General features: G+C 38.9%; 1 protein-coding gene across 1 annotated transcript in view; it reads left to right on the forward strand.

Annotated features, from left to right (window-relative positions):
* Positions 1-22,997, forward strand: part of LOC150090042 (muscle calcium channel subunit alpha-1-like) — a 1,145,904-nt gene that overhangs the window by 964,671 nt on the left and 158,236 nt on the right. The window contains exon 38 of the mRNA XM_090389719.1: positions 13,209-13,311. Coding sequence (XP_090245845.1) covers positions 13,209-13,311 — 103 coding nt within the window. The remainder of the gene's footprint in view (positions 1-13,208; positions 13,312-22,997) is intronic.

Raw genomic sequence — 22,997 nt, forward strand, 5'->3', positions numbered from 1 at the left:
CTATAATTACTTGTGTCAGCCTTTGATCCTCCTTTGTGAATTGGGGTCACATTTGCACATTTCCAGTCTATGGGTACCTCCCCTGAGTCCAAGGAAGCTCTCATAATTATAGCTAAGGGTTTGCTTACTTCCTTTGCTGCCTCCTTTAATATAACTGGATAGATCCCATCCACCCTGGGTGCCTTTCTTGTGTTTATCTTCAACAGTTTATTTGAGGATAAATTCAATTTCTTCAATTTATTTGAGGATAACAGCTTTCCGTAGAGTACAGCTTCAAAGCAGTCTCCTTGACATCATATGCACTGATTCCAATCGTTCTGCAACTCATGGAAGCATACCTGATAGGCAGTTCTTTTGGAATTACCAATAATTCCCATATCATGTTCTGAACAAATTCCTCAGTTATTGAAAATCTGACCTTTAATGCAGCTTTAACACTTTCGCTGTTAAAGCTCACTGTTTGACTATGTGAGAAATTCATAATGAACAATGCCCTTTGAGTCAAAAAATATGATAAGCATGATCTTCACATTTGATATTAAGAATTTCTTGCATTTTTGGACATTGGAGAAGACAGTCTTCCATTGATAGGACAGGGACTTTCTTTCTAGGCCATAACCATACACCCACAATTTGTCACTGCTATTGATGGAAGGAACAAGGTGTGAGTCAGCAGCAGCATGTTGACAAAGCTCCTGATGTGGAAGAACTTGCTGCTCTCTGTTAAGTTAACATTGATTGACAATGATTTTACTAGTGAAAGTGATATTTCTCATGATTCCATGAGAAATATCACTTTCACTAGTAAAACAGTGTAGATAGGTAAACATCAATCACTCCTGATCACATCACAGACATGAGCAATTGAATTGATTGGTTTTTGAAGGTGAAAGATGGCCTGAGTGAGGATGGTTATCTTTAACAGACAAGAAGCCTTCTTAAACTTTGTAAACCACTGAAAAGACTTTGAATGACATAAAGCATCTTTTCAAAAAACTGCATTTAACATTTTGTTAGTTTCTGTGGCACTTTGCTATAATTTTAAACAAAAATTTGATGCAAATTTTCTCCTCCATAAAATCACTCATAAAACATCTTATATTCAACATATGCTAATTCAGACTGACTGCAGATATAAAAGTTATTTATGCATTATTATGTTCAGAGGAGCCACCAAACATGTAGAAAGTCTCAACTCACTACTGCAATGCCAGGCAAGACTTTCCGTTACAAAATGATGCTGTGTCTGAGCTATAACTGAAGTCTTGTCTAGATGATCCTGCAGTGCTTCTTTAACCAGTGCCTCCATTAATTTTCCTGGAACAGAAGTTAAACTAACAGGTCTATAATTACTTGTGTCGCCCTTTGACCCTCCTTTGTGAATTGGAGTCACATTTGCACATCTCCAGTCCATGGGTAGCTCTCCTGAGTCCAAGGAAACTCTCATAATTATGGCTAAGGGTTTGCTTACTTCCTTTGCTGCCTCCTTTAATATAACTGGATAGATCCCATCCACCCTGGGTGCCTTTTTTATGTTTATCTTCAACAATTTCTCCTCCACTTTCCTCTCAGTTATTACAAAATCATCTAGCTCACTGCCAGAGTTTAATTCACTTCTGGCATTCCCCTCCCTAAATAACTCCTCATGTGTAAATGTAGATGCAAAATACTCGTTTAGATTGTTAGCCACCTGAGCCGGATCCTCAACTGTTGAACCATCAACATCCAGTGGACCAATCTGATTCATCCCTTTCCTTCTTGAGTTTAAATAGGTAAAGAACTCTTTTCTGTTTTTCTTTGCATTCTTTGCCAAAAATTTCTCATCTGCCTTTGCCTGCCTAACCCCCTTTGTGACTTGGTTACAGACCAACTTATATCTATCATGGGCTTCCATGTCACCCATTACTTTATATGTATCCCATGCATTTTTCTTCTCTGCCATATGTCTCATTAGTTCATCTGACATCCATTTAGGCCTAAACCTTGAACGGTATTTCTTAGTTGATATGTAATGCCTAGTAGCTTCCAAGATAAATTCTTTGAATGCCTCCCATTTTGAATTTTCTGTTAGTAACATCATCAGGCCTAATGACTCGAATGAGTACAATGAACAATTGTACAGAGAAATAGAGTGGGCTAGTAAATCGGAATGTCTTATAATGGGGGATTTTAACTTTCCAGATATTGACTGGAACTTGTTGGTCACTCACACACTAGTCAGACTTTTGTGGATTTATTGGATGATTGTTTTCTACAGCAGCATGTTCAAGAGGCAACCAGAGAAAGTAATACTCTTGATCTGGATATCAGCAGTGATCATTGGTGTATTAAGAATTTGCAGATAAAGGAACCACTAGGTGGCGGTGATCACAGTGTACTGATGTGGGATTTACTTAAAGATTTAATTACCATCAGGGGTAAAGGAAAGGGTTTTTGCTTCCGTAAAGGTGAGTACAGTGGTCTCCGACAGTTTTTAAATTCTGTACAGTGGGATAAACTGATGATGTTACCAACAGTAAATTCTAAGTGGGAAGCATTCAAGGAATTAATCGTGGATGCTACTAAAAGTTTCATACCTATTAAGAAATATTGTTCAAGGTTTAGGCCTAAATGGTTATCTAATGAACTAATAAGACTCGTAACAGAGAAGAAAAATGCATGGGATGCATATAAATTATCAAGCGACTCAGTAGCCTATGGCAGATATAAGCTATTCTGTAATCAGGTCACAAAGGAGGTTAGGCAGGCGAAGGCAGATTACGAGAAATCCTTGGCAAAAGATGCTAAGAAAAACAGCAAGGATCTCTTTACTTATATAAACTCTAAAAGAAAAGGGATGAATCTGATTGGTCCACTTGACATCGATGGTTCAACTGTTGATGATCCTGCTTAGATAGCAAACAAACTGAATGAATATTTTGCATCTACATTCACACATGAGGAATTATTAAAGTTTGAAAATGTCAGAAGGTTATCAAATTGTAGCAGGCTACTTAATGATTTTGTAATAACTGAAAGCAAAGTGGAGGAGAAATTGTTGAAGTTAAACATAAGAAAAGCACCTGGGGTGGATGGGATCTATCCAGTTATATTAAAGGAGGCGGCAAAGCAACTAAACCCTTAGCCATAATTATGAGAACATCCTTGGACTCAGGGGAGATTTCCACTGACTGGAGAGGTGCAAATATATCCCCAATTCACAAAGGGGGATCGAAGGGTGACACGAATAATTACAGACCAGTTAGTTTAACTTCTGTTCCGGGTAAAATAATGGAGTCACTGGTTAAAGATGCATTGCAGGATCATTTAGACAAGAGTGCAGCAATAATTCAGACAAAGCATGGGTTTGTTAAGGGAAAGTCTTGTCTGAAAAATTTGATAGGATATTATGATGTGGTTACAAAGGAACTGGATGCAAAAAATAATTTTGATATCATATATTCGGATTTCAGGAAAGCTTTTGACACTGTTGCGCATGGAAGACTATTGTACAAATTGGAGCAGAATGGTATTAAGGGTAAGTTGCTACAATGAATAAAAGGATGGTTAAGTGGAAGAAGACAGAGGGTGGTAATCAATGGGTGCTGCTCTTTGTGAACTAATGTTATTAGTGGTGTCCCACAGGGTTCGGTGTTAGGTCCACTGTTGTTTTGTATATTTATAAATGATATTGATGAAGGTATATCAGGCTTAATGTCAAAGTTTGCAGATGATACAAAGGTTGGCAGGGTTGTTAATGACAATAATGGCAGTGTGCTACTGCAACAGGATTTAGATAATTTGGGCAGATGGGCTAAGAAGTGGCAACTGAAGTTTAATCTTGACAAATGCAAAGTACTGCATATGGGTAGAAGTAACCCCAGAGAAACGTACCAACTGTGTGGTACTACACTTAAGGTGATAGAAAATGAAAAAGATCTGGGAGTAATTGTGCAGTCAGATATGAAGTTTTCTGAGCAATGCAGACAGGCTGCCAGGGCAGGTCATGGGGTTTTGTCAATGATATATAGGAATTTTGCTAGCAGGGAAAAGGAGGTGATTGTTCCTCTGTATAAGGCAATGGTCAGGCCACATCTTGAGTACTGCATACAGGTCTGGAGGCCTCATTTCAGGAAGGATGTAGATTTACTTGAGCATGTACAGAGAAGGGCAACAAGATTGGTGAGGGGAATAAAGGGATCCTCTTACCAAGAGAGGCTTAAGTTCTGCAAATTGCAGTGGCTGGAGACTAGGCACCTGCACGGTGATCTGATTGAGGTGTATAAGGGCTTGAATGGGTTGAGCACGCTGAATTCTGATGGGATCCTTCCACTTGTTCAGATTACGAACCTAAGGGGGCATAAATTCAAATTAAGAAAAGACAGATGTAGAAGAGATGTGCGGAAATTTGCCTTTAGCCAGAGGGTGGTTAATTGCTGGAACAAACTTCCATCTGTCGTTGTGGAAGTTGATAGGTTGAATAAATTTAAGGAGGAACTGGACAGGCATTTGGAGGGAATGGTGTGATTTTTTTTTTTTTTTTTAGCTGATGCTGCATAAACTCATACATTTGCTTTCTTGCATCACATGCCACTACTGCTAATACTACTACCACCTCTGATGGTAGTTACCTCTTTGAGTAAATCCCACTTCAGACACTGATCACTGCCACCTAGTGGTTCCTTTATCTGCAGATTCTTAATGCATGAAGAATCACTACTGATAATCAGATCAAGAGTATTACTCCTTCTAGTTGCCTCCCGACCATGCTGATGTAGAAAACAAAATCATCCAATAAATCCACAAAAGCCTTTCTAGTGTGTGAGTGACCAACCCAAAAAATCGACTCAATATCCGGGAAATTAAAATCCCCCATTATAAGACTCTCTGATTTACTGGCCCACTCTATTTCCCTGTACAGTTTCTTATTATACTAATCAGAGTCATTAGGCCTATAACACACTATTACTACTCTCAATTTTGATCTCCCAATACTTATGTCACACCAAACTGACTCGACACTGTACTGTCCATCGATGTCGACTGGCTGCACTTCCTTGGATTTTGTGTTTCTTAACTAATAGCATAACCCCTCCTCCATTCTTATCCTGTCTATCCTCCCTGTACACATTGTACTCCCCAATTTCCAGTTCTACATTCCTTATATCTGTGTGACACCACTTCTCTGTTATCCCAATGATATCTTCCTTTGATGTTTTGAGCAACACCTCAAATTCATCAAATTTATTTACCAAGTTTTAGCATTGACGTATACACAAGTATACATGCACCTATTCCTATTCTTAGCTACCCTAACACAATCCATTCCAGTAGAAGTAGTTGTTGAATAACTTTCATCTCTGCCAGTGGCTACTCTTAATCTATTAGTCCTTGTATCCCCCCCAAGCTAGCAGTTTTCCGACCCACCTAACACTGCTTCGATAGCATCAGCAAATATTCTTGCACCCTTTTTATTTAAGTGTATCCCATCCCTATAGAAGCAGTATCTCCTGTTAACAATTACGGACTAGGCTGAAAAAATTCTACCCCTTGAGCGTTGCACAATATTTTCAGGGCCGAATTGATTGACAAGGCTCTCATAATATACTCTCTCCTATCGTGTCTGGGCAGAATTGCAGACACTTTCAAATTCAACCCTAATTCACGCCTTTTTGTTTCAACAATGACCTGTACTTGTTAAATAATTCCACCAGTCTCCTACTCTTAATATCGTTAGTGCCAACGTGTACAACATAACGTCAGTAATGTGCACCTCGAGCATTGTTGCCAGAATTGGTCTTTAGCTGATAAGTACACCGCTATGGAGGTTGAGGGCTGAGGAGATTTAAAAGAGTTTGGTTGCTCAACCTTACGAAAGAACATATTAATGGATGACTGGATGGTCGTTTTTTATTTTCATCATAGATTTCTTTGTAGCAAGCAAGCATATCATTCACCCCTCTGTTAACTTTTAAGAATCGTTCGCTATCAGGGTCCGTCTTCTCAAACCTCGCCATTGCCATCTCTCTGGTGATGAAGCATCTCGGCTGCTCATTTGGTTCTCATTGAGCTTCGTCAGCAATTTCTTCTTTCACTATCACTGCCTGCAAGTCAATAAGTTCTTTGTTAGATAATTCTAACAAGCCTTCTCTTCGTCCTCTATTAACTCCTCCACGTCTTTGGCATCAACCTCCTACTGAAGTAGCTATGCAACCTTTACAATCTTGTCTCTAACTTCTTCATATGATTCATTTTTTTCAAATCCTCCGAAGCCTTTTACGTGCCTTTGACATATTTTCTTCCATGCACCATTTAAACAACTTTTAGTAATTTCCCCTCAGGCCTTATTAATGTTTAAGATGGCATGGTAAATATTGTAAGATTTCCAGTCTCTTAACGTCAAAATTTTCTCATCGTCTACTGCAGACAATGCCTGAGCAAATGTGTGTAAATAGTATACTTTTAAATTGGAAATAACACCCTGATCCATAGGTTTAATGAGTGAAATCCATAGGTTGAAGTTTGGTGGTAGAAATATGACTCATGTTCGAATTGAAATCATCGAGATGCGCAGGATTTTCAGGAGCATTATCTAATAGAAGCAAAATCTTGATAGGAATGTCATTGTCTTTGCAATATTTTTCAACCTCGGGAATGAAGCAGCACTTAAGCCAATCCTCAAAGAGAGATATTGTTATCCATGCTCTCTGGTTTGATCGGAAATGCATGGGTAGAGCGGCTTTATTGATGCCTTTAAATGCACGAGGATTTCCAGAATGGTATAAAAGCATTGGATTTAATCTATAATCTCCCACTGCAATAGCCCCAAACAAGAGCATGCCCCTATCTTTTGACGCCTTGAAACCTGGCATTGTATTTTCCTCTTTGGCAATGTATGTTCAATCCGGCATTTTTTTCCTATACAGAGCAGTCTCGTCAACGTTAAAAATTAGCTGCACTGAATCAATAATATTTTCATCAATAATATTTTCCCACACATCACGAAATTTCTCTGCAGCTGCAGAATCGTCACTGCCAACTTCCCCGCATACTTTAATGTTTTGGAAACCAGCGCGATGCTTAAACCTATTAAACTACCTGTTGCTTGCCACCAACTTAGGTTGGGGTTCACCATATCTATCCTTGATATCTTTATAAATACTTGTTGCTTTTGCTTGAATGGTCATTAGAATCAGGGGCACTCACTTCTGAATCTGATTTTCTATCCATATTATTAACAGCTGTTCCATCTTCGACATATCACCTGAATGCTGTTTTGTTATCACTGTTGATCTTAAGTGCGTTGATCCTTTGACATGTTCTTTTATATGCACACTGTCCTTTAAAATAGTATTCACTGTTAAAGTAGCGAGACCTAATCCCTTGCAATAGATGACAAACTTTGGCCTGCTTTGTACTTAATTTCGAAATCAATTTTGTTTTGTTTCCTGTCATTACCACCACTTGCACTTTCCATTGGTCACTTTCCCTTCATCATTGTAATAAGAATGAAGAGAAGTTTCTAAAAATTTGTTTTTTATATGATTGAAGATTTCAGTGAAGGGGAACACATTTCACCATAAGAGCATAAAAACCCACAAAATTGCAGTTATTGGTATTATCACAAATGCAATAAGATTCAGTTACAAATTGTTTTTATCATTTTATGGTCGTGATCTCCAGAAACATGTTTTAAAAAAATATCGCAAAGGCGTTCAAAGTTGATTCTTGTAACGGGAACTTATGATAACGATGAAAGGGTAGTGCAATTTCCATTATAAATATGACCTTTTAGAGAGATAAATAGCTTAGTAACATAGGGAAATTTTCAACTTCCAAGGATCTGGAATGAATTACAAAAAAGTGTTATTGGGTTCACATTATGGTATTTTCACGATAACATTTATTAATTTATTTATTCCTCCATTTATTTCTATGGATGCAAAATAAGTTTCCACGATTTTTTTGAGTTTACACTGGCTGGCAAAAACTTACGTAAAGTCAAGTATTACGTAAGTCGGGAAGTTCCTTTATTTTATCAAGACAAATACAGTGGTCATTTCTTTCTTAATATGGTAGCAGCATTTGTTCTATGGTGATTTCTTCACTCTGAATCTCTTCATGTCTCTTTATTTTATTTCTAGATTTCATTGTCATCTCCTTCCCATTTTGTTATCAGAAAAAATTTGTTTACTTAGAGAGGAATTGATATGTATAATATTCACATGCAAGTTAATCTTTCACAAGGTGGAGATTTGTGTTGTTTTCAGCATCATTAGCAAAAAAAAAAAAAAAAAAAAAAAACCACTTCACCTGGCTGTCCCTTCCAGTAATTTGTCTGGTGTTCTTTCTTAGAAGTTATGTATAGTTCTTGTGGTAACTAGATTTTCAGGAAGTTTTAGACAATTTTAAAGTTTAAATTATCTGTAAATTGATATATATTTATTTTATGGTGTCAAGATTATCTAGACGATTTCAGTTCTTATATTAGCATGCATTATTGGTTGGTTTGGGAGGCTGATGGCTGTCGACTTTCCTCGGATCTTCTCGATGTACTAGGTTGGATACGAGTATTGAATACATGATGATTTTAATACATAGCTTTTTTAAAAATTATAAATTGATTTAATTAACATGGTATGCTAAGGCACATAAGAATACATTTATACACGATTGAGTGTTGAGAGAATTACAGTCCTACAATTAAGGTATGAGGTTTTCTCTTATAATTTAAGATTAGTAATAATAGGACTGTTGGGCTTTTTCTTTTATTGCTCTTTCATTTTTGATTAGTACTCAAGGCGTAGCCTAACCATTGCTTTTTCAATGGGATAATCACCTTCTTATCCCTACTGGTAAAATTGTTGTATATCATTGACAAGACCTCATGAGCTATCCTGTCAGCCATTGCCCAGAGAACCAGGCAGTCATACTTGACTGCGCAAATTTCCCCACATCTTTTTAATTGTCCACTACTCTGAGTGTGTTACCACACAGTCGGTATGTTAATTTGGGTTTACTGCTACCCATATGAAGTACCATGCAATTGCTGATGTTAAACTTCAACTGCCACTTCTCAGCCCATCTGCCTAATTTGTCTAGGCCTTGTTGCAGTAGCATACGTTAATTACTGTCGTTAACCACCCTGCCAACCTTCGTATCATCTGAAAGCTTAGACATCAAACTAGATATACCTTCATCAGGGCGCCTCCGTAGCCAGGTGGGAAGGAGCAGTAGTGCGTAGCACACGCTTCTTGATTAGACCGGGGTTCGAGCCCGTCACCACCAAATACGGAGGATGCGGAAAGGTTAAGGAATGACCACCGCATATCCTGGAGCAATATGGCCTTAGTTGCTAATGCTCCTAAAAACCAAAAAACAACAAACAACCTTCATCAGTATCATTAGTACACACTGAAAACATTTTTGGTGTTGCATTAATGAACTCTTGGGAACTCCACTAATAACATTAGTCCATGAAGAGCAGCATACATGGATAATTACTTTCTATCTTCCCTCACTCACCCATTCTTTTATCCACCTACCATTAATGCCACACCAATCCAGTTTGTATAGCAGTCTTTTACATGCAGAAGGTTTTCTGAAATCCAAGTATACAATATCAGAATTTTGTTTCCAGTTCCTTTGTCACTGTGTCTTGATGTCCCATTAGACTGGTCAGACAAGATCACCCTTTAACAAATCCATGCTGTGACTGAAGGATAACTGCATTCTTGTCTAAGTGGTCTCATGCATTACTTCTTTAACTGGCGACTCCATTATTTTTCCTAGAACAGAAGTTAAGCTAACAGGTCTGTAATTACTCATGCCACTCTTTGATCACCCTTTGTGAATTTGGGATACATTAACACCAGGGGCTGACATCTAGTGAGTATGGGCTTGGCATACCAAGGGTCTTGAGCTGGATATCATCATTCTTCTCTTTCTTGGTGATTCTCTTCTACTTCTGACTCTCTTCGCCTCCCCCCCCCTCTCTCTCCAGGGTAATTCCCAATTTTTTTTTTTTTCTGGTGCAGCATAAGCCTCAGGCTTCCTTGTACCATATGGCTAATAATAACAAAGAACAATGATGACCAAGAGCTGCCAACACCACCCAAAATCTGCCGTGGAGAGACCAGAAAGAAGGAGGAAGAGGCTTGATAGATCACATTGAGCAACAGAAGACAGTGATAGTTAACCTGAAGGATTACTTCCAGAAACACACAGCAGCACTCCACCAGGCTATATGGAAGATAGACAAGCAGTATACTCCTCTCAACCTTAGTGAGGAGTCCCTCCCCCAACCAGGAGGTACAAACGAAGCTAGAAAGATGGGCAGAGAAAACACTCCATGGCAGACACTACAGTGATCTCCATCAAGATCACATAGATAAAATTGCTTCAAATGCATGGCTCACGAGTAGGATGCTGTTCTCTGAGACTGAAGGATTCATGCTCGCCATCCAAGACCAGGTAATCAATGCCAGGAACTATAGAAAATAGTTCAATTGAAGGGAAAGATGTTGACAGAAAACTGTCAACATCTTTCCCTTCAATTTTTGTTTTCTTGAACAACCTCTCTTCACACATATTTCCTGAAAATTACAATCTACAGAAATTCAAGTCTAATGTCAACAAGTATCTTCTTTTATTTTCTCAACCTTCAACATTTGAGGTTTTCATAAAAAAATAAAATTAATAATAATAATAATAATAATTAAATAGAGTCCATCCACCCTGGTGCCTTTTTTATTTTTACCTTCAGGAATTTCTCTTGGACTTTCTTCTTGTTTATCATAAAATCATTTAGCTCCCGGTTAGAATTTGGTAAATTTCTGGTATTCCCATTCCTAATAAATGTCTACTTTATGAATGTAGATGCATAATGATATTGATGATGGTATATTAGGCTTGATGTCTAAGTTTTGCAGATGATACAATGAGGGCTGATGACCCTCCTATGTGTGTGTGTCCTGTGGCACAATTTTAACGATTAGACACCTTTTAATTGACTGTCCAGTTTTTAGCAATATCCGTCTTACCGCTTTTAATCATCTGACTGAGCCGTATACACTCAGTCAGATTTTATCTGACAATGACAACGTGTCTGCTGTTTTTAGCTATTTTAAATTAATAAAAGTTTTTAATTATATTTAATTTATGCTATTGTTACGTTTTTATTGATTTATTTTTTATACCTTTGTTATTATATATTTGGACATGGTGGCCTTACTAATTAGGTCACCGAGAATTTAAAAAAAAAAAAAATTTTTAAATATTACCTAGTCATGGCGCATTATAGCCGTAGCTGCTAATGCGCCAAAAAATCCAAACAAACAAAGCAGATGATACAAAGCCGACCGGGTTAGCCGGGTGGGTAAAGTGCCTGCCTGGCAACCCAAAGGTCGCGGGTTCGAATCCCGCCTCGGGCTTGGATTAAAGTACTGCAAAAACCTTGGGAGGTGCATTATGGCCACAGAAGCCGATGCACCACCAACTACCAAAAAAAAAAAAAAAAAAAGATGATACAAAGGTTGGAAGGGTTGTTAATGACACTAATGACAGTATGCTACTGCAACAGGATCTATAAGAATTGAGCAGATGTGCTGAGAGATGGCAACTGAAGTTTAACATTGAGAAATATAAAATACTGCATATTTGTAACAGTAAACTCAGAGTAATGTATCAACTGTATGGTATTATGCTCAGGGTGGTAGAGAATGAAAAGGGCCTGAGGTAGTGGAGAATGAAAAGGGCCTGGTGGGTAATTGTGCAGTCAGATATTAAGTTTTCTGAGCAGTGCAAAAAGGCTGCAAGAGTAGCTCATGCTGTCTTGTCAATAATATACAGGAATTTTGCTAGCAGGATAAGGGAGTGATTGTCCCCTTGTTTAAGGCATTGGCAGACCGCACCTTGATTACTGTATACAGGTCTGGAGGCCTCATTTTAGGAAAGATGTAGAACTGCTGGAACAAATGCAGAGAAGGGCAATGAGTTGGTGAGTGGAACAAAGGGTTAGTGTTACCACGAAAGGCACCTCCGTAGCCAGGTGGGCAGGAGCAGCAGTGCGTAGCACACACTTTTTGATTAGACCGGGGTTCGAGCCCGTGACCACCAAATACGGAGGATGCGGAAAGGTCGGGGAATGACCACTGCATATCCCCTGAGCAATATGGCCTTAGTTGCTAATGCTCTTAAAAAAAAAAAAAAAAAAAAAAAAAAGAAAGAAAGGCTTAAGTTCTGCAATTGCAGCTTCTCGAGACTAGGCACCTGCGAGGTGATCTAATTGTGGTGTATATAGCCTTGAATGAATTGAGCAAGCTCAGTGCTAATGGGATTCTTCCCCTTGCTCAGATTACTCACCTGAGGGGGTATAAATTCAAATTGAGGAAAGACAATTATAGAATAGATGTGTGGAAATTCACCTTTAGCCAGTGGGTGGTTGATATTTGGAACAAACTTCCTTCTGTTGTAGTGAAGGTCAGCAACTTAAATAAGTTCAAGGCTGAACTAGATAAACATTTGGAATGAATGGATGGGTGAAATGGGAAGGTTTTTTTTTGTCTGATGCTATATAAGCTTGCTTTCTTGCATCATATGCCCTACTGGTGCTAATGCTTCACCCAATTATATTTGTAAGGGCCACAAAATCAGCTTAGTATTTCTTTATTCATTGGCTGAATGCTATTCTACATCTCTCACACATCGAAACTGATTAATTGTGCTATTTCTGTCTGTAGTATGTACAACATTAATTTATGTGGTTCATTAATAAGTCCTGTTGGTATTAAATGATTAGATGTTATTACTAAGAATGTTTAATTTAGGATTTCATTGTGCAGTCTTTGGCTGATTTGGCTTTCTATGGTTTTCTTTGTTGTGTTTGGGTATTGGTGTGTGTGTTTGGGTATTGGTGTGTGTGTGTGTGTGTGTGTGTGTGTGTGTGTGTGTGTGTGTGTGTGTGTGTGTGTGTGTGTTTTAATGGCAATAAAGGATAGACTATGCATTGAAAGTGTTTTGTACAAGTTGCATGTATATTCTTCCACGGTGAGTGTTAAACTTAATTACCACCAATCCATAATTTGCTATGTTAAGTTACATGATAAAATATCTTTGATAATGCAAAACACAAATCCAATCAAATGAGAATAAAATTGAAATTACCCGAGTTTGAATTAAATAAGTGTTATTTTAAGTGTAATAATGTAAGAAATTAAATTTATTTTCAGAAACTTGTTTCAATGAATATGCCACTTAACAGTGATGGTACTGTTAATTTTAATGCAACTCTATTTGCAGTAGTAAGGACATCATTAAGAATTAAAACAGAAGGTAAGAATCTTGTGAAAGCCTCTTTTTTTTTTTTTTTTTTCCTCCCTCTCATATCTTTGATTTCTGTGAGATTTTAATTAAGTGAATTGTTCAGTATATGAGGAGATCACAAAATGCAGTTTGTTTTATTTATGTTCTCTGATATCTGGATTGCTTTAATTTGTTAATGTAATAAAGAAAGAATTCATACGAAAGGTGGCATCTTTATTCTTTCTCAGACTGCACACAGAAGGGAGCATAAATTTAAATTTAAAAAGGGTGCTTGAATACCTGTCAGTGTGGTGTTGCAAGATAGTTGTGCAGGAAGTAGCCTTCAACCAGACAAAGTAATTGATCGCTGGAATAAAACTTCTACCTAGTGTTATGGAAGTAGGTTACCCGAAAAAGGCGTTGGAAAATTATTATCCTTTTTTTTTTATTATATTAAGAAGAATGAATATATTGAAAATGTTATTATTTAAATAGATTTTTTTTTTTTTTTTTTGAATTTTTAATTCTTAGTTGCACAAAAGATTGTCATTATTGCAGGGACAGGATCAATGGTATATGCATTTTTACTCTTCCCATTAAGGCAAGCTTGTGCTGCTATTATTAATATTGCATATGTTTAGTATTTCTCACTAAATAGTTAGTTTTTTTTTTTTTTTGATTTGGTAGTTGTTGGTGCATCGGCTTCTGTGGCCATATTGCACCTCCCAAGGTTTTTGCAGTACTTTGATCCAAGCCCGAGGCGGGAATCGAACCTGCGACCTTTGGGTTGCCGGGCAGGTACTTTACCCACTCGGCTAGCCCGGTCGGCTAAATAGTTAGTAAAAAGACACATCTTGTGGGATGAAACAGGACTTAATGAACAAAAATTGTACATATAACTGAAAGAATTTAACTGGACTAAATGGATAAATATATATGCTTAAATTACCACATTCATAAGGTTACTTTCATTTGTGGGTTTAGTAAATGGAATTTTAAATAATGTTTAGCTACTATATGTTTATATATATAGAACTAAGAAAGATGATAATCCTCAGCTGGATAAGCCCAGACATGTGGGTGGGGGGCAGTTTTGAGGGCCACAGATAAAACGAAGAGCTGATGACTTTGTATTGGATGGGGGTTAGCTGGTTTCAGCAGAGTTGTCTTACAGCAGTGCATGCTAATGGAATTGAGCCTGCTGTGAGTATGGTGCATTGGACTGTAGTGCTGAGAAGGTTGTGCATAGAGTAGGGGTCTGGAGTACCTATCACCATGAAATAGGGCTGGCTATTAGGAGTAATCATTCCTAATATAACTAGATAGGATTTGACAATTGAAGGTGTTGCAGTATGAGATAGAAACAAAGACCACATCACTTGCTGTGGCTTAGCAGGAATGTGTTTCTTAGTTGGGATTTGAGCCTATGTCTGTTCTTTGTAAAATTTTTTATTATATTGACAGAATACTACATAGATTACAGATTTGATCAGTCTGTTCTGGTGACATTATATACTAGAGTCATAAACTTTCTGAAGATTCAGAAAATTCTTTTTTGTGTATGGGATACTTTTGGAGGTATTCTGAGCCTGGCAAGATTGAAGGTGTTTCTGTTTGAGGTAGAAATGAAGGCAGTGGCAAAACTACCAAATCGCCAAGTCCACCATCATACAGGGGAAGGGGCATGATGGCTGATTTGTTATGGTTATTAAAGAACATGGGGCCCATTTGGCAATCTAGTGGGGGGGGGTTCCTAGTTTCACCACTGAATGAAGGCAACATCACTTGCTGCTATTGGCAGACCAAAAGCAGACATTTTGGGAATCTTATGGTGTGTAAGATATGTTATTCTAGCAGAATACTCACTCAAGTGAGAGCTCTTGCTATCACAGATTTCACAGCTATAGTGTTATTGAAAACTTGCAGCTAAAGACATTTCCTGAGCTATTTCCTGTAGTGTTAATTTTGTTTTCAGAATAGCATTTTGTGTATTATTTTCTGGAACAACCATTTCTGGTTACAAGGTGAAAGATATTTATCCTGTGAGTTCAGAAAGAATTTCAATCTCTCACTGTCTCTTTCCCATAGTTGCAGATAGCATGGATATAATTTGCATTTCTGACCCAAGCTTGAAAGATAGTAAAAAATTATCTAGTGCCCAGGCTTCAAGACTTAATTTACTGGAGTGCAGTGATGCAATTATTTGGTGGGGGGGGGGTGGATTTTTAATTTTTATTTTAAATGCTGTTCAGCTGGTCCCACTGAACAACATTTAAAAATTGTTTGCGACCATTGCAGTTGTGGCGCCTCTGTAGCCAGGTGGGAAGGAGCAGCAGTGCGTAGCACACGCTTCTTGATTAGACCGGGGTTCGAGCCCGTCACCACCAAATACGAAGGATGCGGAGAGGTCATTCAGGGAATGACCACCGCATATCCCGGAGCAATATGGCCTTAGTTGCTAATGCTCCTAAAAAACCAAAAAACCAAATAACAACATTGCAGTTGCTGTTATGAAAGTAAAATCCCTTCTCTTTACACTTCACAGCAGTCAAATCTTTAAGTAAATCCCATAGTTAGTCTCTGAGATCTTTTCATGGATATTCTTCTAAGTATGGCAGGCATTAGGTAGCACCTGCCATATCTATGTAGCAAGCACATCTAGGGCTTGCTTGCTACCTTGCAGTGTAAATAATTTGATGGAACTGATATTCGGGTGCCATTTATGAGTCAAGTGGGCTAAATTTTGGTGAAGTCTGGTCATTCTGTGACAACCAAATCATCTGCTTGCACCTTCATGATGGTGGGACTGATAGTAAACGTGTAGGAAAAACTGGGTGTTTGATGACTTTCATCATCCAGTGCAGTACCACCATTCCACTTATTGGAGACTTGAAGTAGTGAAACCCATGTTTAGCTAACAAAACAAAGCTCTGGCAACCCCATCTCTTCCATCATGCAGTATGATTTATGTCTTTTGAAGTTATAATAGGCATCATGGTGAGATTGATTATTCCTGAAATTTCAAGGGACAGCTCTAAAACAGTTTTCACTGGCTACTGGATAGTTCCGGTGGACCAAAGCTGTTAGTAACTCTTTGGGAGATATATGGATCAGCTACTGTATAATCTCACTGTCTCTATTCTACCAGATAGTGACTGAGGGAGTCCAAGTGTATACAGGGAGCATTATTGAGACCAAGTTATGTTAAGAGGCTGGATATATTCTTGCTATGTGTGCACTATATTCAAATATTTCAGTAATTCATACATGTCCCCATTGACTTTTACTTCTACTGAATGCATCACGAATAGTCATACTAATGGAACACACTTATCTGCAAAATGTTTTAAACCTCTCAAAAATTTCCTCATTAATGTCACAAATATGCGTAATCTTATTTTCAATCTCGGTGATATCCATTTTCACCTATAATTCCCACTTACTTTTTCTAACAGAATTCCAATTACTGGTTTCTTTAACCAATACTCTTCTTGGTTTTCCTAATTATTCACTTTATGATTCTTTTCATTTCAAAAGTGTTACTTGTGCTTATATCCACTCTGCTATTCTTTGTCATAGACTTCCTAATTTAGAATCTCTTTTTTATCTTTTCTGGCTTAAAATCTCTCATTCTGTCAAATTCATTTACTTCCTTCATCATTCTAACTCAATAATAACTCTGAACTGTTTTAAGTCCTTTTTTTTAAAAAAACTTGATTTTCTCCAAGCTGAATAATTGCCTTGGTGATTTTTAATATTCGCAACTCCAATTGAAGTCAGTTTTCTAGGTGTGTGGACCAAGTTGGGTGAGGTGTTGAGGCCTTTGCAATTACTAATGACCTCACTCAGCTTGTTTGTTTAAAAACCAGAATACCAGACAATCCTAAGCACACTACAAAACTTTTGATTTTTTTTTTTTTAAATCCTCAACAATCCTTCAAAGTATATGGACAAGGTTAGTGGTCATGCCATTTATATGCGTAAAATCTAAAAAGGAAATTTTCTCTATTATATATATAGAATGGAATCTTTAATTGTAGTATGACCCACATACAATTATTCCCATCACGACATTTGGTGCCAGAGGTTTACAATACATATTTACATAATACAGACAACAGAGATACACATGAGAAATACATACACATTACATAACATATATCGAGACTATTGTAGGCAAAAGCACAGTTCTAAATTTTCAGTTTAGCAAAGATTCCCTTTCTATATTTTTTGTTGACCACTTCTTGTAAGTCACCATTGATCGCTTGCAGTGAGGGCAGCATTTTCTCTGGACAGCAGTTTCTCTTACTGACAGGAATCTGTCAGTAAGCACTAGCCTGTTATGGTCTGCTGTCAGCTGTGCTGAAGACCGGAGATAAGGGGGAGGAATGCACCAAGAGCAGTGATCCCAGAAATTCGGCTCTGTAATTTTTCTGGTGGCCATCTTGATTGTGAATAGCAACCTTTCTCCTATGTAGGATCGAATCCTGTGCAGTTGAAGGGCATCTGCTAACTGTTGCTCTGAGAGCTGTAGGAAGGTGGAGTGTGGCATTGGCCCATTTTAACAGCCAGAATTTGGCAGTGAATATCCTTTTAAGGTTGGATTCGGCAGCTGAGGTACATATCTCTGAGGCATATAGTACTGTCGGGTAGAGATTTGATATGATATACCTTTTTACCAGGTGTGGGTCATTGGTGTGGAGCAGCTGTTGCTTGGCAACCCAGCATAGCCTCGAATGTAGGAGGTTAACATGCTCAGTGAAGGATAGTGTGGAGTTGAAAATCACCCCAGATCTTTGTGCGTTTTAACACTTGGAACTAAGGAGCCATTGAGTGCAGGCTCCAGCATTGTTGGGCTGCACTTTGGTGAAAAGATGATATCCTGATTTCAGAGAGTTGATTTGGAGGTTTAATGCATTGAGGTTGTTAGCCATGTCCTGTTATTTCCCGTCGATTTGCTGCATGGCTTTGGCTGCCGAGTCAGATGGAGTCAGATGCAACTTAACATCATCAGCATATGTGATCCAATTGCACAAATGGTACCATGATTACCATGAAGAGAACCTTCTTTCTCCTATATAGGACTTGCCCTTGAGGCACGCCAGCAATTATATGACACATGAAGGTCATCGTTCCGATCTTTAGCACAAGGGTCCTCTGGATAGGAGTGATTCTAGGAACCAGAGAACATCACCATGGAAATTGAAACAGCTTTCTAAGAGATGTAGGAGTTTGGGTATATAGATGGCATCAAATGCAGAATGGATCTCAAGATATACAGGGTGTTTCAGTTAAACGTTTCAGAACTTCTAAGAGGGGTAGGGTACATCCTGACAACTCGAAATCATATAGCAATGTGGGGTCGGAAATGCTTTCCTGAAGTGGTGTTGTACACAGAAGCACCATAAAGAAAAGAGACCGTAAGTGAGAAATCGTTTTAATAATACATGAAAATAAGCAAAAGGTACATGGAGTAAAGTAAGTGTTCGAAGTTTCTTCCACGGGCTACAATGCACGCCTCACATCTCCGACGCATGGACATCCGAACATTCTGGAATACTCCAGGCGAATTTCGAATTTCTTGAACAAGAACGCCAAGTTAGTAGGATGGATGATTACACGAACGCAGAGTTAGCCGATATGCATTTGGCGTACGGGGCTGCAAATTGTAGTGGGCCAGCCGCACAGCGTTTGTACGCAGAACGATATCCGACGAAGCGTATTCCCAGTCATAATTTCTTTGCAAGACTGCGCCAGAGGTTAGCTGAGAGAGGTTCATTTGAAAGAGCTGACAGGGACAGGGTAAGAACAGCACGGACTCCAGCCGTCGAACAGAATGTGCTGCAGCATGTACAGGGGAATCCAAGAACGAGTACACGAAGTCTAGCAAACGCAGTCGGGGTTTCCCATTGCAGCGTTTGGAGGATTCTCCAAGAACAAGACATGCGTCCATTTCACGTGCAGCATGTCCAGACACAGCAACCGGAGGATTATGCACCTCGTATTGCTTTCGCACAGTGGTACCTTGGAAAATGTGCTACAAATCCCCTTTTTCCTGCTGAAGTGTTGTTTTCCGATGAGGCATCCTTCACAAGGGAAGGAATTTTCAACACGCATAACGACCATATCTGGGCGGTCGAGAACCCGCATGCAATATGACGTCGTGCAGCACAGATTCGATTTTCGGTCAATGTATGGGCCGGTATTATTGGAGATCACCTCATCAGACCTTACCTGTTACCGTGTCGTCTAACCGGACCTATCTACTTGATCTTTCTGCAGCAAGTATTGCCACAACTTTTGAGAGATGAACAGATTTCTGCATCGACGCAACAGACAATGTGGTTCCAACACGATGGAGCCCCTGCCCATTATAGCGGAGATGTTCGTAACTACCTGGATGTCACATTTGGTCAACAGTGGATCGGACGTGGTGGTCCCGTGCGTTGGCCTGCTCGGTCACCCGACCTATCATGTCTTGATTTTTATTTCTGGGGTCATATGAAATCGCTAGTTTATGACACCCCTGTTGACAATGCTGAGGAGCTGGTTGCAAGAATCGCAGTAGCTGCCGAAGAAATTCGAAATTCGCCTGGAGTATTCCAGAATGTTCGGATGTCCATGTGTCGGAGATGTGAGGCGTGAATTGTAGCCCGTGGAAGAAACTTCGAACACTTACTTTACTCCATGTACCTTTTGCTTCTTTTCATGTATTATTAAAACGATTTCTCACTTACGGTCTCTTTTCTTTATGGTGCTTCTGTGTACAACACCGCTTCAGGAAAGCATTTCCGACCCCACATTGCTATATGATTTCGAGTTGTCAGGATGTACCCTACCCCTCTTAGAAGTTCTGAAACGTTTAACTGAAACACCCTATATAACTGACAGCTTCTGTCTTTGTTCTAAGGCTTCTAAGATGTGCAGTGTGGTTGTTGCAAGATTAGTTATAGTTGATCTTCTTGAGATCCCATAGTGTATTTGCTGAGTATGGTTACAGAGAATTTGGTAGGTGATGAATGGCAGTAGTGCTTTCCCCAGAATTTTTAGAAATGCAGAGGTGCAAGCGATGGGCCTGTGTTGGCTTGGGAGAGTTGATTGTTGGTGCTTAGGAAAGAGCCAGACAGAGCATCTATTCCACTGTGGTGGAAAGCATTAGCATTAGTAGAGGCATATGATGCAAGAAAGCAAGCTTATGCAGCATCAGCCAAAAAAAAAAAAAAAAAAAAAACCCTTCCACTTCACCCCTCCGTTCTTTCGAAATACCTGTCCAGCTGTGCCTTAAATTTATTTAGGCTAGAAACTTCCACAAAGGGATGGAAGTCTGTTCGACCAACTACCCGCTGGCTAAAGGCAAATTTCTGCACATCTATCCTACATCTGTCTTTCCTCAATTTGAATTTATGCCCTCTCAGGTGATTTTTCTGAGCAAGAGGCAGTATCCCATCAGAACTGAGCATGCTCAAACCATTCAAGGCTTTGTACACCTCTATCAGATCACCTCGCCGGTGCCTAGTCTCTTGACACTGTAATTTGCAAAACTTAAGCTTTTCTTCGTAAGAGCAACCCTTCATTCCGTTCACTAAGCTTGTTGCCCTTCTCTGTACTCATTCCAGCAGCTCTACATCCTTTTTGAAATGAGGCCTCCAGACCTGTATACAATACTCAAGGTGCGGCCTGACCATTGCCTTATACAAAGGAATAATCACCTTCCTATCCCTGCTAGAAAAATTCCTATATATCATTGATAAGACACCATGAGCTACTCTTGCAGCCCGTCTGCACTGCTCAGAGAACTTCATATCTGCCTGTTCAGTTACCCCCAGGGTCCTTTTCATTCTCTACCACTGTCAGAGTAGTACCACAGAGTTGATACATTGCTCTGGGGTTGCTGTTTCCCATATGTAGTACTTTACATTTGTCAATGTTAAACTTCATTTGCCACCTCTCAGCCCATCTGCTCAATCTTTCCAGATCCTGTTGCAGCAGCATAGCATCAGTAGCATCCTTAACAACCCTGCCAACCTTTCTATCGTCTGCAAACTTGGACATTAAGCTTGATATACCATCATCAGTATTATTTATAAATACAGAAAACAACAATGGACCCAACACTGAACCCTGAGGGACTCCACTAATAACATTAGTCCACGATGAGCAGTGTCCATTAATTACCACTCTCTGTCTTCTGCCACTCAACCATCCCTTTATCCATAGCAACAATTTGCCACCAATGCCACACTGCTCCAATTTGTGTAGCAGTCTTCCATGTGCAACAGTATCAAAAGCCTTTCTAAGATCCAAATATGTAATATCAAAGTTAATCCCTGCATCCAATTCTTTTGTGACTACATCATAGTATCCAATCAAATTGGTCAGGCAAAGACCTTCCCTTAACAAAACTATGCTGTGTCTGAGCTATAACTGAATTCTTGTCAAGATGATCCTGCAGTGCTTCTTTAACCATTGCTTCCATTAATTTTCCTGGAACAGAAGTTAAACTCACAGGTCTATAATTACATGTGTCAGCCTTTGATCCTCCTTTGTGAATTGGAGTTACATTTGCACATCTCCAGTCTGTGGGTACCTCCCCTGAATCCAAGGAAGCTCTCATAATTATAGCTAACAGATTGCTTACTTCCTTTGCTGCCTCCTTTAATATAACTGGATAGATCCCATCCATCCCAGGTGCCTTTCTTGTATTTATCTTCAACAATTTCTCCTCCACTTTACTCTCAATTATTACAAGATCATCTAGCTCACTGCCAGTGTTTACTTCATCTATGGCATTCCCCTTCCTGAATAAATCCTGATGTGTGAATGTAGATGCAAAATATTGATTTAGTTTGTTAGCTACCTGAGCAGGATCATCAACAGTTCAACCATCGATATCAAGTGGACCAATCTGATTCATCCCCTTTCTTCTAGAGTTTAAATAAGTCAAGAACTCCTTGCTGTTTTTCTTTGCATCCCTTGCCAAAGATTTCTCATAATCTGCCTTCACCTGCATAACCTCCTTTGTAACTTGGTTACAGATCAACTTTTATCTAACATAGGCTTCCATATCACGTGTTAATTTGTATGTATCCCATGCATTTTTCTTCTCTGCCATATGCCTCATTAGTTCATCTGACATGCATTTTGGCCTAAACCTTGAACAATATTTCTTAGTTGGTATGTAAAGCCTAGTAGCTTCCAAGATAAGTTCTTTGAACGCTTCCCATTTTGAGTTTGCTGTTGGTAACATCATCAGTTGGTCCCACTGTATAGAATTTAAATACTGTCTCAGGTCATTGTAGTTGCCTTTACAAAAGCAATAACCCTTCCCTTTACCCCTGATGTTAGTTACCTCCTTAAGTAAATCCCACTTCAGCACACTGTGATCACTGCCACCTAGTGGTTCCTGTATCTGCAGATTCTTAATGCATGAAGAATCACTACTGATAATCAAATCAAGAGTATTACTCCCTCTAGTTGCCTCCCGAACATGCTGATTTAGAAAACAATCATCCAATAAATCCACAAAACCCTTGCTAGTGTGTGAGTGACCAACCCACAAATTCCAGTCAATATCTGGGAAATTAAAATCTCCCATTATAAGACTCTCTAATTTACTGGCCCACTCTATTTCCCTGTACAGTTTCTTATTATACTCATCAGAGTCATTAGGCCTATAGCACACTCCTACTCTCAATTTTGATCTCCCAATGCTTATG

Source organism: Mastigoproctus giganteus, chromosome 2, assembly GCF_048544385.1.
Source record: "Mastigoproctus giganteus isolate SK-2022 chromosome 2, ASM4854438v1, whole genome shotgun sequence".
NCBI lineage: Eukaryota > Metazoa > Arthropoda > Arachnida > Uropygi > Thelyphonidae > Mastigoproctus > Mastigoproctus giganteus.